Genomic DNA, 15,420 nt, shown 5'->3' with positions numbered 1-15,420 from the left:
ATACACTCCCACGTGGGCACTGAAGGTACTTGACCACAATGTAAATCAGCAATTGAGGGCTATGCAGACAGGATTTATGTCTGGGCAAGTTTTGTTGCTAGCCTGGCTTATTCCAAGATGGGTCTGTCTCCCCTCCACTGTTCAAACAACAAAAACTATTTAGAATTATTTTCAAAGCCCACTTTAAACTACACTGGAATTCACATTTTTTGTGCTCTGTAACAAGGTTTTTCGCATGATATTGGAATTTTATTTTACGCAGCTAAGTATTTTGGGGATCACCTGTTTTACCAGGTATTGTACCACATGAGATCCTTCCTGGAATTAAAAACACAGACGTAATGCAACTAATAACAGATGCAGTTTAAGTACAACAATTTTACTTACATACAAGAAAAAGCCCCTTTTTAGGTACTACCAGCAATTCTCAGTCAGTTTGTAGCTGTTGAAGGAATAGTTGAAACATCCTCAAAGAGCTAGTATACAACAAGAAACCTGCAAGGAATGGCAGGTACCTACCTGATTTCTGTAAACTGAGAATCAAGTTGATTGCCTTAGGGTAGCCAGATGCCTGTAGTGTCTCGCTACTATGTACACTTTGGCAGAAGACATCCACTTGGTGACCAACATAATAGGAGTTTATTATGTATGTGATTGATGTTTCTCCAGCTGCAATGTGCACGTATCTTTCTTGAGTAGTGTTTCTCCCTTGAAAAAACACATCTATCTAAAAAATGACATGTAAATATGAGTTTTTGAAACAACATTGAAATACTATTTCATTTTGAAACAGACGACAAATGGAAGTGAAAGAAAATCCTCTCTTGTCTATACTTATGTCAAAAATCTATCCATTAACAAAAAAATCTTAGCCTTTCATTAATCATCTATGACTTTCTAGTAGGAAGTCCATTCAGTAGAATGAATTTCAAACCATGCCAGCCTCACTGATTTATGTCATATTCTCATTAGGTTCTCTTTTATCCCACAAAAGCATGACTCCCTTTGTATAAAGAATCCTTGATCCATGTGTACTGCTGATATTTACCAGATAGTAGGTACTCCAATACTTCCCTGAAAACAGCACTTCAAGAAATACCTGTCTAAGTATAAAATTCCCATTAAATAACATAGGAGTAACAGTCCAATTCCTGATGCAATGTGCTGAAACTATTCTGCAGAGTTACAGTAGCAACAATACACACTGTACTAACACTGATCAGAATGGAATAACCTGATTCAGAAAGAAGTCAAAAAGAAATCTATTTCAGTAGTTCAGGTTTTAGCCATCCATAATTTTTAAGTATCAGAAAATCTCAGCTTCCATCCTATACCCTACAAAACACCAGTTTTCATTCTAGTGATGGGCTATTATATTATAATAGAGGACAATAATTTTAATGGGGGGAACAAAAACAACTTACCTGTAAAGACGATGGGACTCTGGCTTGTAGCAGCCATGGCCAATTATGATGGAAATTCCCAGTTATGTTGGTACTTGTTTCAAACTCTTGGATTTGCCCTTCGAGAACTGTTAGGTGAGCACCATAATGCACTTTCATACTACAGCTATTGATCACTTTCAGGTTCAAGACAGCCTGTGTGCAACAAAGATAAACTGTGAGAAGGTGGCTTTGTAGAAGGTAAAGCTTCTGTCAGTCAGTGTTCTTCCTTTGGTTCAGGCAGTAGCATCATAAAGATGTGTCAAAAAAATTATTCTCATATAATTTTATAACACAACAGAGTTACAGACATCCCTTTTATTTCTAAATTCAACATTTTAACACGTATTCTCCAGTATGGCCATGCCTTAGCCATACTGAAGCAGTTACATTATTAATAACAAGGAGGTGGCTGTAGGCTTGTGTATCTCAGATAAAAAGCAATGCCAGATAAACAGAGCCTGGGAGGAAAATACCATTTGGAATGTAAACTTCGAAATCGTATCAGTACTCACCTCTGTCTAGTCTATACAAGGTACACTGCAGATCTATCAGAACAAGCATATGAGCTAAAACACACTACGCTCCTCGTGCAGTGCAAGCTGCAAGCTCAGCTGTGGCTTGGGCTGTTCGTACACTGGAAGCCAACCTCCAGCCTCTTATTCCTATGAAAAGTTCTGGTCCAGCAAGCTATTCTCCCAACCCCTCAAGTGCAAGCTGAGCTTCTGGACTCCCCTCAAGAACAAAGTGAGCATCTGGACTGCCCTCCACTCTAAACTTGGGGGGGAAAACAGAGAGAGAGAGCAAGCAGGAAGGAGAGGCAGAAGGGAGAAAAGAAAATATAAATGTTTTTAAAACAGATGCAGGCAGTATGACTCATGTGTATTGGGACAACACCCAAATTCCAGAAAATCTTATTCCATCAGGAACATAGGCAGCAATGTGCTTTTCCATCTCTACACCCCACTTAAACAGTACCTTCCCCAACTTCCTTTCACTGCTGATGGGTTACAGAACTCAGCAGTACAATCAGCACGCCAAGAAAGCGACTGATGTTACCTGTCCATTACAGAGTGATCATTCATTTTATCACCACCACGCTTCCTCTGCCTCATCTTACCCCAGCTCCTTCCAAGATAGTCCTCGCACACACAGGTACAGACTTCAAATGTCTCAGACCATTCATTTTGCACACAGAATTACAGTTCGCACACCTCGCAATGCACTTTCACAATGAATTCTCCACTGTACTTTATGTTGAAGGACAGAAGACACTGCTGCTCTCTCTGGCAACTGAATTAAAGGTAAGGAAGGCCCAACAAGTACAGTACAGGCAAAGAAGAGCACTGCATCTAGAAGTAAGTATAAATGAGAACAAAAACTGAGGCGGTGTGACAACACAGACACCTTAATTCAGGATACCCTATTGAAGGTTACATTGTATTTTAAAATGTTGAGAACAATCTTTCCCACTTGTACCTGCTACATTAGGTAGCTTATTTATGGCTTTTCGTTTATGTTTGCTCCGCTTGGGCTATATTTTGTAGCAATAAGCTTTGTCTCCTGTGTAAGTCTTGACTTCTAAGTGAAGCAGTGTTGCACCCTTTGATCTTTACCATCTGACTTCTACAGCTACTGCTTCTTCACAACATGATTCCAGGCTGGATTTACATACCCTTTGTCATTGTCTGACAACTTACCTGCAACTCAATCCTGTCTTTTATTTGCAAAGTCTCCAGTGCCTCTATGTTATGAGTAAGGTTGTAGTTAAGAGACACAACATCCAGCTTCTGGACAAAGCTTAGCTCTTCTGTGATCTGTTTGGTCCAAATAAAGTACGACAGAAGTTAACTGTGGCACATCTCTGATACTGAGACTGCTGTGATATTAATTGTAAGTATTGTACTAATTACACATTAAGAGTAAAATTATGAAAACTATGAAAACTTTACGGTGAAGAAATGTCTAATTTTTTTATAAGTCACCATTTTGTACTGTAATAGGGACTATACTGCACCAAGTGAAGACACTTGATAAGAAAGTTTTGATAGTTTGCAAATGGGAGTCATGGATCATTACTGGTGTTAAATTTGTTGCCAGAAGTGACTGCACAGAAGAATTGACTGAAAGATACTGCCTTCATTTAATTAAGGCCTTTAAAACCAAACCAGCCCCTGCAAAGTATTCTTATAAGGGCCTCATGCACAGCTATTTCAAATGTTGAAACAATATTTACCAAACCATTTGTCTCACTTTAACCTCTATTTCACATCTTACTAATATGGAGGAGACACTTACTTGCTTGCTGTTCACACAGAAGTGAATAAGCCTTTTGTAGAAGTCGCTGGTTTTTTCTAGTATCACATCAACTAATATCTTCATAGGAATGCCAATGTCAGCAGCTCCTTGAATGTTATGGGCTAGCACCACATCCAACTCTTGTCTTTCCTGTTAATATTTCATAGCATATATAGCAAAGCATGTGTAGAACCCAAAGCTTGCTGCAATACTCAGCTCAAACCAAAAATCTGCCTGTCCTATATTTAATACTAATTAAAACCAATTTCATTGAGCTCAGGGAAGTTACACTGGGAAAGAGACAATAAAGTCAAGCTTAACAGGTAGTATAAATATATATATATTTCAGCTAAGAGGGCAAAAGATGTAAAGTTTCTCTCTGGTGGCAAAGAACTCCCAGTAGCTTTGTGTTTCTCTACAGCACAGAACTACGCAGACATTACCAGTTATGGCAAGAAAGTGAATGATGACAAGGAGGAATGTGCTTCTCTCTGTGTGTACTCTACTCTCCTGCACTGATGACAAGAGAAGCCAAACTTGTAATTGTCAACAGAAAAGCAAGAGATCCACAGCCTTTCTTGTGCTGTTGTCTTACTGAAGAAACAATCAGCAGCGCCTCAGCTAATCTCTGCCTATTATTTTGCAATGTAAATCACAGTGATCACTCTAAAAATCACAGTCGTCTTTCTTCTTGTGCATTGTTGTATACTTTAATGATGAATTAAGAGCATTACATTGGAATGCCAATTGCGTATCTGGAGTGATAACAGCATTTGTGGGTTTGAATTTCTTGTATTTGCCACATAATATATGGAATATCAAATAGTACAATACAGAAGAAAATAAATATATACATAGAAGACCATAACAAGGCAATGATTCAGGAATTGCCACAGCCTGTATCCTATTATCCTATGCATCTGTTTTACTGCACATTACAGGTGCCAGATTTTCAAAGATTTTATTTTTATTCTGGCATTTATTATTAAAGTTTGAATATTTCCTCCCAATAAAATAGTTTGGAGTATATCACTTAGTATTTTGTACATGCAGCCTAACAGTCTGCAGGATACTTACATCAGTGACTTTTAGTATAAGGAGTCCTTGTAATTTACTTTCATCGACAGTGATCAACGTCTGCAAATCTAGGTTCATTTTATCCATCAAAACATAGCCTGAGCCATCAATTTTTACTGGCGCTCCAAGATTCTGTACAAGAAAAAAAACTAAACTAAAAATTCTCCTCTTTTCCACTTACCCACAAATACACTATACACTTGAAACTTTTTATTCCTAGTAAGTAGCTCTAATAGCACTTAGCTGTAAATCTAGTATATCAGGCAGCATATCCATTTTTGAGAATGTTTCACAAGTCTTGACAGCTTTTTATCACATTTTATGAATTTTGTCTTTTTTAGTTTGAATGTCTGACACATTTTTGATAAGTGAGCCAAAATAGAACACAAGACAACATGGCAGCTCTTCCTGCCCAAGTGAAAAGCCAATTAATTTTCTATGCTTGGCATTGTTCCAGTGCCCCAAAGCATCCAGTGAAACCAGACAGTATACACAGGTTTATTATAGCAGCTCAGTTTTTGGAAGAGGGCAGGTAAATCTCGTTTTGTATATTCAGATTTACCCTGATTTGCATATTGAAACCACAGATTGTTCTGTGGTAACATGTCTCTCAAACTTTCCATACGCTTCTCCTGTCCTTTCCCTTCCTGCCTATATAGCACTGACTGGTGGGATCTGTGACAGGCCACACACTGCGATATCAGAATTTCCAATAGCAATACAAGTTTTCAGTAAGAAAAAGCCAGTGTGCAATCCAGCTAAATTTAGAACTGCTGCTTCAGGAAATCTTGCTGCAGAATTTCTCCCCCTCCCCCTACATACAACAGTCTGGCCTGGGAAAACAAACCACTGGGCAAAAACTGAGGGGAAAAGTGATATTTTTCACTCCTCCAACAAAAGGGAAAAGGAGCTCAATGTGCCATGCTAGCTAGCTGAGAGAGGCCATGGCACACTGCCTGCCTGTATTTGGGAAGCTCTGAAAGCCACCTTGCTCCCCAGCTCCTCCCAGGCAACAACAGTTCCCTCCTTCCGAGACAGGGACTGCAGGACATCTAACTGCTTTTGCTTTGTATAGAAACGAGACTGTACTGCAAATGACGGTACATTCATGTGATACGGAGTGATCTCCTTCCACAGAGCTCCAGTTTTTCATTGCTTTTTTCTACTGTCTATACCTTTTCAACAAAGAAACTACTTTTTTCTTACCCTACTAGTAGCTGTTCAGACACAGGGTCTATGGTGAGGCTCCCACCAGAAGTTCAATCTCATTAACGAAAGAGACAATTATACAGCCAGCATTTGCAAGAATTACCACAAAGAAATAGCTCACCAGGGCAGTCCAAACCAGTCTGTTAAAAACGTCCCTGTTTGTTTGTCAACTAAATTCCCCAAAATATTTCTCAACTGAGGTCTTACAGGAAATGATACTGCTGTTTAGTGCTGGCTTTTTCACTTTGGGCTTTCTTTGCAATGGTCTTCATACATTATGGATCACTGTGTTAGCAATTTCAATTTTCTGTAAAGCTGAGTGAAAATTTTCTGAACTGAAGATTACCTAGTTACTGTATATATTTTTAAACTATTTCAGAGTTTGGTTGTCAAACTGCTGAGAAACTGTAATAGCTGATAAAGCAAAAGACAACTTTGAATACTCCTTATTTCTGAAGATTAAAAACCTACAGATTTCTCAACCGTGCTTTTAAAAAAATACATCAGAGCTAGTACAAACAAGTCCATTAACTGTAGGTACTGAATCAAAGAAATATGGCTTATACTACACAAAAACAGAGTGAATGACTGGCTCCAAAAGTAAGATGTCACATTAAAAGAAAAGATTGTTTTTCTTGTTTCTCTGCTACCACTGAAATCATTAGACTATTTTCTTTTGACTTTAGTAGGTGCAAAGATCCTGGTTTAGATGTATAAATTCAAGAGTAAAGCAAAAAAAAACCAACAATCCTTCCAATACCTGAAATGTTTGGCATTTGTTTTCTATAAGTATTTTCCACTGAAGCTTCTTTTCAGGATCGAAGTCCCCATTCATTTGTATCTCACAATCACCCAATTTCATTCCTATTCCAGTATGATATTTTAACTGTTTTTGTGTAGTGATGGACAGCTTATTTTCCCTTGGGATTATCTTCAACTGAGGCAGGTCATGCTTGAATTGAATTTCCAGTGTAATCTTCGGTTTGCACTCTGCTTTCACTTCAAAACGGGCAGTCTTGCCTTCTGTTTCAAGGACACAGAGAAGTTCTGTTTGGCACTTGTCTTTCTGAATAGATCCTGTGAGCCGTGACTGAACTGGAATACTGAGATCCTATCAAGAGTCAAAAAAAAAAAAAAAAGTTCTTAAGATTATGCATACACTTTAAGACAAGTCAGTATTGAGGCTTTTTTATTCTCCCTTTAGCATAAAAGAAAGGAAATTTTGTTACAATATCAGAGACGAACCCTGAAGTCTCTGCACTGCCATTTTCTCCCTCCCAACAGTAAGGTGGCAATTTTGCCTGAATAAGGTCTGAGGGAAGATTCTAGGACTGCCCTGCAGATTTTACAACTTCTGTATCCATATGGAAATTTACATTTACAAAAATACAAACCACCTATTTCTTCAGTGGCAAATTTTATTGAACACCCTCTGCTTCACTCAGACCAGACCAATCTCAATTTTCAAACAAGTTTCAAACTCTACAAAAAACAACAGGCCTAACACATATTCTTGCATCTGGTGTTACAAGGGTTGGGTTTTGTAATACTAAACTTCAAGCTTGTCTTGTGCAACATCCCAAATTAAACATTTCCTCTCATTCTTTCAAATTATTTGTAAAAACACTGAAAATTCTACTATTCTTAACATTTTAAGTGGTTTTTATTCCCTCTTTGTTATGGGTGACACACATTTTCCTGTCATTTTTGGTTTTATATTGCTACTTCGTAGTTGAAGAAGTTAGAACTGAGGAGTTAAAAGTAAACCATAAATGCCTACGAATATCCAGAAATAACCCCCAAATTCACAGGTCTCACTCTTTCTAATGCAGTCAGTGAGGCCAGGTGGAAAAAACAAGGAAATTTCACAACTTTTGCTTTGATAAAAAAGACAGGCAGAGGATATATTTTCTGACAAATAGTTCAAACTAAAACTACTCTTCAGCCTCAGAGGGCAGTCTTGGTCTGCAAAGGCAACCAGCAGCAAAGACTGAACTAATCTCAGTCTACAGAGAACACCTATGAACAAGATACACTTGACACTTTCTTTGCCTAGTGCTGTTAGACAGGTGTGTCTTTAGAGTGGTTTTCCAACACCCAAACATTGTTATTTTAGCTAAAACCCTATATGGCCTGGATTTGATCCCAAATCTCTCTTTAAAAGCCTCCAAGAGCTACCTGCAGAAGCTGACATTCTGTTTCTGTTTCCAGTGTCCATTTGGCTTTATTCTGAATACAGAGATCTCCTCTAGCCTTAAGTTTGCATTTGCCAGCCTGCAGCAACAAAATGCCCTCTGTGGTGGAGTCTGTGGCCGCAGATAACAGGACAGAGTTTTGAAAAGGCAGCCCAAGCTGACTCAGCCAGGGAACTGAATGCCTGAGGGTCCCTTGGAATGTATAAGTGTGTTCGCAGGAAGTGTCTATCTGCACAGCAACTGTTCTGCCATCACACTGGAGGTTCATTAACAAGCCAACATTGCAGATGTTCTGTTGAAATGAGCCCCCAAAGGCTGCAGCATGAGGCAATCCCATCCTCTGCAACAGAGAAGATTATACTGTGTAAAGCACACAAGGTAAAGCAACTGTCTTCCTAATTTGTTTCTAATTCATGAGAAAGCATTTCTTCTTTCTGAACCAATATGCTTTTGGAAAGGACCATACGAAACAGCTTTTTCACAGAGAAATCAGAAATTTATCTGTGAAATGAGAAAAAGAAACAAAGAAAAAAACAAACAAACCCAACATTTTTGTAAGTACTGTAGAAGAAAAAGTTCAGAACCTCAAAGAAAACCTCCAAAATTTCAAATAGAAAGGATATGCTTTTCATTAGATTCTAGGACAAAAATTTATTTTAATTAAAAAGCTATTATTAAGCTACTTTATGGTAACAGCAGTAACATCTACTATTGCATTACTCCAAATTCTCATCTTCAAATACACTCCCTCTGCAAATGCTCTGAGTATTTTTCTGCCAGAACAACTTTAATGACCAAAATTGTCCTTTCTATAAATAACTGTGTCAGCAAATAGTTCTGTCAATAGACTCATAAAGATCTGAAATACACAGACTATCATGCCATACAGAAAACAATCTAGACTTACCTCTAGACTGATGCACTTGTTTCTAAAAGTAAGTACCCATTCCACATCTGTTTCACTGCTTGCCAGGCTCACTTCTCCATCAGCTTTTAAACTGCAAGGCCCAAGGACAATATCAAGCACGCCCTTATACTTGTCACTTCTCTTGGCTGATACCTTCACTTGGTTCTCTCTGGCAATTCCCAGAGACTGAAGTAAAGGCAAAGAATGCTGGAAGTCAACTTCTAAATGAGGCTGAATGCTAGTGGTGAAATGGAGTTGCAGGCAGGCAAACATGTCATGAAAAGAAACATGGCCAAAGAAGATGACGGTAAAGTTGCTGATAAACACTGACCCATTCAGTGACACTCTTGCTGGAGCCTGAAAAATTACAGGAAATAGTGTTGTCAAGTTTGTTTTCCTGTCAGGCCATATACTGGTTTTAAATGCTCATGTTACTAAAACAGAACTACCCTGACATCATTTTGTATTCATCCTACATATTTATAAATGCCTAAACAAATGGAAAGATGGTCTAAAATCTTTCTTTTAGAGTTGCATAATAAAAATAACCGGAAAAAAACTGAACTCCACAACTCGGTTAGAACAGTTACTAATATCAGAAAAATCAACTGCTACTGCTTTTACTATCATCACTTCTGGATTTGGTTTAAGTAAATTGAGTCCTAGCACTGTGAGAATGTGTTCCAATTCCCCCCAGACCTCAGCAGGAGTGACAAGTGTTATGCACATTGTATCCATGTTACATGAGGAAAGAACTGAAATGTATTTGTCATCTTTGTCGCTAGCACATCCATAGGAATCCATTCCTATCGTCTTTCCAGAGACAAACATGAACTTCTGTAATGTCACTCATAGGAGACGTTTCTAACACATTCTTAAGAATACATCAGATTATAAGGTGAATCTTTCCTCACACAGTTCAAGAGCCACAGGGACTTTCACAAACAAATGGTTAGCTAGAAAGAGCAGAAAATAAAGTAGTAGTAAACCATGAAATTCTCAGCTTGCGCCTCCTGTACTCCCTTACCCCATTCATATGCAGTTGGCTGCTCAACAACAGAACAGGAACATTTGTACCAAGTTCAGTTCTAACTGGCAGAAGATGCAGTTTGGAGACTTCAGCCAGAAACATGAATGTGACTCTTGCCTTTTGCCTGGTGCACACCTCTTACCTTCTGGTATTAGTCTTCTGCAAGGTGCAAGCTCTTGCACTGAGCTCTGAAGCAGCACAAATTGATCGTTTGCTGTAGGACACAGGAGTATCACCTTCAAAGTCGCACCTCTTGGGCCTTAGCCCTACTTTGTATTCTACCATCCTTTACCTCTACTTTGTATTCTGCACTTGGTGCACAGCTGTGCACTGAAGATGCAAATCTGTATCATTTGAATACAAGTTTGTTCACAATTCTGATTCAGACTAAACAATCCATTGCATGATGGTGAAAGTGAGTGCAACCTTCCTCATGGACTTCTACAGTCTTTGATGGAAAAGTAGTCTGATCTGTTTGAATCTGTGAATATTAAGGGAGTGAAAATATCTGAAAGTATGTGCAAAACTTCCAGCTAACTCAAATCCATTTCTACATCTCTGACACCTTTCAGTACTTCAGATTCCCTTAGTGGTAGTTAAAACAGTTATGTTGTTGAAGCCAGTTATAAATGAAGCCAGTACCTCAAAATGATGAAATGTAATTGCTCCATTGCAAAGGCCAGAAAGTTGTTTGTTAGCCGATTCTCCACTGCAAGCAACCTGTTGGCATTATCAACAAAGCACATTCAGACCATGTAGAAAAGCAGAGAGGACTAAAATACAAAGAGGCAGGCTAAAAGGCTGCTTTCAGGATAAAAAGCATGAAGATAATAAAAAATAGCTTTAACATTAGATATCAGTTTCAAAAGGATAAACAGTTTAGTGGATCTGAGGCTAAATCATGCTCTAATCAGCATAGATAAAGACAGAAAAATATCTTCGAACAGTAGAAAACCGTTACTGGCTAGAAAAAACTATTTCTGATGCTCTGGCTTGTAATTTTGACAGGAAATAATGGTATTTCTTACACCTGGCATAGCAAATACCACTGTCATAAGTAGACATGCAGTGTTTCAAATGCAGTCAGCTGTGTCCCCTGTTGCAGAAAGTTAGGTCCTTGGGGACTGTGGTTGGCCATACGACATCTACTGCCATTATTATTCACTCTGCTATCAATACCACTGCACCCACAGCCATGTGATCCACCTGCAAAGCCTGCTTTAGCAAGATGGAAAAACTGGGACTGCATGTAATTGTGCCTAGGCAAGCACCCACTCCAGTTTCATGACATAAATATTTTGTTACCCACCGCATCTTGAAAACCTGCTCTTTATTGCTAAGCAAATAATTTTCAGGCTTTCTGTACTGGCCCTGTTTGACAAAAAAAAGCTCTCTCCCTTCTGACCTGCTAGCTTGCTCTCAAGTGGTAAACCTGAACAGCTGAGGATGAACAGCAGAAAGCTACACCAAATACACCATATAGCAGGATTCCTGCTAACCTCTAGTACACATGGAACAATGTCAATCAGTCCTTCCATATCATGGTGAAGTGAAAGAGAAATCTCCGTAGCACTGCCAGAGGTTTTCTTCTCTATTTGAATTTTGAGTTGTTCCATCTCCACTGTGGTTGTTATCCCAGCAGCAATCTTTTTGGTGAAACTCTATGCACAAAAGAAACCAAATAATGGAAAGAAACAAACAACATCGCAGCAACAAATGGCAAAGGCAGAGTCCGTTTCACCATGCTTAAATGTCAGAGCCTGTGTCAGGGCAGCAGCACTGGTAAAACAGAAGTGCATACTCCTAGCAGTGGCTTCATTTCTAACAGAGATTTTCCTGTTATGCTAGACCTTCTGAATGCTGTGTATCAATAGTTCCTTCTAGCTCCAAGAACATGTTGAAAGCATTGAGTACCCTGCAGGATTTGAGTCCTAAGGCATACACAGTTAAAGTAGTGAAACTATTAGTATGCAAGGCAAGGGGAATGGTATAGAATTCTTCCTCTGCACACCTGTGTGTCTCACTGTACCACAGTGGCTGAACCCACCACAAATGTTAGTATGTTAACGACTTCAGCCTTCCAGCATATGTTAGAACAAGTGAAGTATTTGAACCCTTTTCTTCTGGAAGGATAATTTGAAATGCAGAAGAGCTATATGTTGCTCACAGATCTATAGCAGAAATGCAGATAGAGTGGCCAAGCAACACTGTACCAGGCAACATGGGTTGTGACACTCCTGTGGCTAAAGATGGCTTTTTGGAATAAAGTGCACAGGAACAACGTACAGTTATTAAAAATGGTTCTGCCAGAAATTAAATTATCACAGGGAGAACTTTTCTTACCTCGTAATAGCCAGTAACCTCCACAATAAAAGGGATCCCATGTTTCTTTATCTTTGAGATGTTGTGCTTTAAACTCCCAGATAGCTGGGATTTAGGAGGCTCTGTGGACAGTCTGTGACCTCCAAACACAGCGGTAATCCTTTCACTGCCACTCTGTAGGGCTATAGTAATGGTGTCATTTCTTGTGCCATGGTCACACACGGCAGTAAAAACGCCATCCAAGGGCAATCCTATTGATAGAGAAGGAAGCAAGATGAACACAATTCTTCTGGGTTGTCATTGTAAAACATAGAGAAGATGTACTACAGATTAAGAAAAGCCTTCTTTTTATATAAAAAAATATTTTTTATTAAGAAAAGACAGACTTTTTTTTAAAAAAAGTGCAATTATCCAGTCCGCTGCACTTACTGGTATTTATAGTAAGAAAGGACATTAACTACCATATGAAAATCGTGTTTAAAAAGGATTGTTAAATTAAAACGTGGCATGCACTTTGGAAGTCAAGAATTTTTCTTTTCTTAATAGAGGATATCTATCAATGGGTATTGTGCCCAACTCCAGTAGTCTGTTGTTAGAAAGTTTCAAAACAGATTTCTACAGTCCAAAAGGACAAAGGCAATTTACCCATTCAAAATTATTGACAACTTCAGTTCATGAAAACCCTTGGGTTTGCTTGGGAAAGAACACCTGGCATATTTCAGCCTTCAGTGTGATTTATTCAAAGCTTTCAATGTTTCAGTTCTGGCCTAAATCAAAACAGGCATAAAAACAGGCCTAGAGGAACCGATCAGCATGCAGGAACACAGATGTACAAGAAAGAAATTATTTACTCTGACGTAGTTCAAAGAGTTTTTAAATAGTTCTGTATATATTTAATTGTATTTTCTTAACGATATTAAAAAGAACGTTGCTAAGACTGGATCACATTTTGTTTTGGTGTGAGCAAATGCAACTCACATGTTTCCACTGGACTGCACTCAATTAGATAAATTCACCCTGACACTCTGTTACCCCACACCATCAAGTTCGTTTTCTTCATACCTGCATTTTTAAAAAAGCTGATATTATGTGTGAAAGTTCCACTGACTCTGCTGTGCCCATGACTCATGATACTGGAAAAATCTACAGAAAGGGTTTTCTCATCCACCTGGAAGCTAGCTAGCCCCCTTTTCATCTCTTTACTCAGCTCCAGGTGTCCTTTCAGTTTTGCCTCCATTGGTATTGCCTGACTGCCATTCTGAAACATAGCAAAAGTGATACTGTGTACGGTGGTATTCCCAAACACATGTCTGTTCCTGAGATGGAGTCCATACAGTGCTTTGTTGACCATCACATTGACGTTACCTGTAACAGGCAGAAATTATTATGGTGGAGAGAGTCCTTTGGGACAGAAATAACCAGAATTTCATAAGCAACATATAATCTGACCATTAGTAACAGGAGGAAGTAAAAGAATTTCCATTATAATAGGTAATTTAGCCTAATCAAGAGAGCAGATCAGTTTACTGTTAAGAGGGTGTTTCTCTACTAGTAGAAGTGTCTATGTTTAGAGAGTTTCTCTACTAGTAGAAGCATCTGTGTTTAAAACAAATTACATAACAGTATTTATGGCAGCTGTTTGTTTTTATTCCCCAAGCTGCGAGTGCCTTTAGGCCATGGAGTACACTGCACTGCCTTCTGAAGGAAAATTTACAGAGGGACTATGACCTATTACTTGTGTAAATCCAGACCAAACGATCCCTCTGGAGCTCTGCAGTGACCTGCTTTACCCATGGAGCCATTCAGAAGAGTAAGGGCCTCAAGTCAGCCCGCCACACAGATTTCAGAAGACCTGCATAGGAAAGACACTACCCACTATTTCCTTCAATCAATTAAAATAAGAAAATTATCAAACTATTCACTAAAAAGTAGTTTCAACCCACTGACCAACGGTTCTGTTTGCATGCTAAATACGCTCTTATGCATTATATAGAATCACAGAACCATACAACAGTTTGGGTTAGAAGGGACCTTAAAGATCACCCAGTCCCAGCCCCCTGCCACAGGCAGGGACACCTCCCACCCGCCCAGGTGGCTCCCAGCCCCGTCCAGCCTGGCCTTGGACATGCCGGGGATGGGGCACCCACAGCTGCTCTGGGCAGCCTGTGCCGGCGCCTCAGCACCCTCACAGGGAAGAATTTTTTCCCAATATCTCATCTCAATCAACCCTCTTTCAGTTTGAGGCCATTCCCCCTTTTGACCTTTCTCTACACGCCCTTGTAAAAAGCCCCTCTCCAGCTTTCTTGTTGGCCCCTTGAGGTACTGGAAGGCGGCTATGAGGTGTTCCTGGAGCCTTCTCCTCTCCAGGCTGAACCACCCCAACTCTCCCAGCCTGTCTTCACAGGTGAGGTGCTCCAGCCATCTTCGTGGTCCTCCTCTGGACTCGCTCCAACAGGTCCATGTTATGCTGGGGGCCCAGAGCTGAATGTGGTATGCAATTCAGCAAGGAATACATTAAAATTAAGAAGCTTCCTTAGATAGCTGCAGACTTAGCCGAAAAACACAAAGTAAAAAAGTACCATCATGAACGTTGTTTTTGCACTTCAGTAACCCATTCAGAGAAAGAAGATGAGGTATGGCCTTTAATTCAGCAAATGTGTGTTGAACTCTTCCATTTAGGGACAAAACAAAACCAACTTTCTGCTCCCTGGCTCCCATGAAATCCACGTGAAGCCTATTTTCATTAAGTTTCATCTCAGAAGATATTAAAAGTCTAAAAAGACAGAGATAAAAATTGCTAGTAAGATCTTATTATTATTCATGGTTGTCAAGACAGCCCTCCTCTCACTCAAAGCAGAATCAATGAAAGCAGGGTGCTCTGGAGCACATGTGGTCAGGTTTGGAGTACCTCCAAGTATGGAGACTCCACAGACTTCCTGG

General features: G+C 39.4%; 1 protein-coding gene across 2 annotated transcripts in view; it reads right to left on the bottom strand.

The window, feature by feature from the left end:
• The window catches only part of LOC130149301 (uncharacterized), a 106,331-nt gene that overhangs the window by 28,451 nt on the left and 62,460 nt on the right, over positions 1–15,420 (bottom strand). For both annotated transcript variants that reach the window (XM_056338788.1, XM_056338789.1), the window contains 13 exons: positions 15,060–15,253; positions 13,543–13,845; positions 12,502–12,731; positions 11,658–11,819; positions 10,801–10,878; positions 9,129–9,485; positions 8,205–8,561; positions 6,787–7,137; positions 4,818–4,949; positions 3,741–3,890; positions 3,143–3,259; positions 1,425–1,598; positions 520–727 (listed from right to left, as the gene is read on the bottom strand). In XM_056338788.1, coding sequence (XP_056194763.1) covers positions 520–727; positions 1,425–1,598; positions 3,143–3,259; positions 3,741–3,890; positions 4,818–4,949; positions 6,787–7,137; positions 8,205–8,561; positions 9,129–9,485; positions 10,801–10,878; positions 11,658–11,819; positions 12,502–12,731; positions 13,543–13,845; positions 15,060–15,253 — 2,813 coding nt within the window. The remainder of the gene's footprint in view (positions 1–519; positions 728–1,424; positions 1,599–3,142; positions 3,260–3,740; positions 3,891–4,817; positions 4,950–6,786; positions 7,138–8,204; positions 8,562–9,128; positions 9,486–10,800; positions 10,879–11,657; positions 11,820–12,501; positions 12,732–13,542; positions 13,846–15,059; positions 15,254–15,420) is intronic.

Source organism: Falco biarmicus, chromosome 4 (genome assembly GCF_023638135.1).
Source record: "Falco biarmicus isolate bFalBia1 chromosome 4, bFalBia1.pri, whole genome shotgun sequence".
Taxonomy (NCBI): Eukaryota; Metazoa; Chordata; class Aves; order Falconiformes; family Falconidae; genus Falco; species Falco biarmicus.
This window is presented reverse-complemented; position numbering and strand designations above follow the sequence as displayed.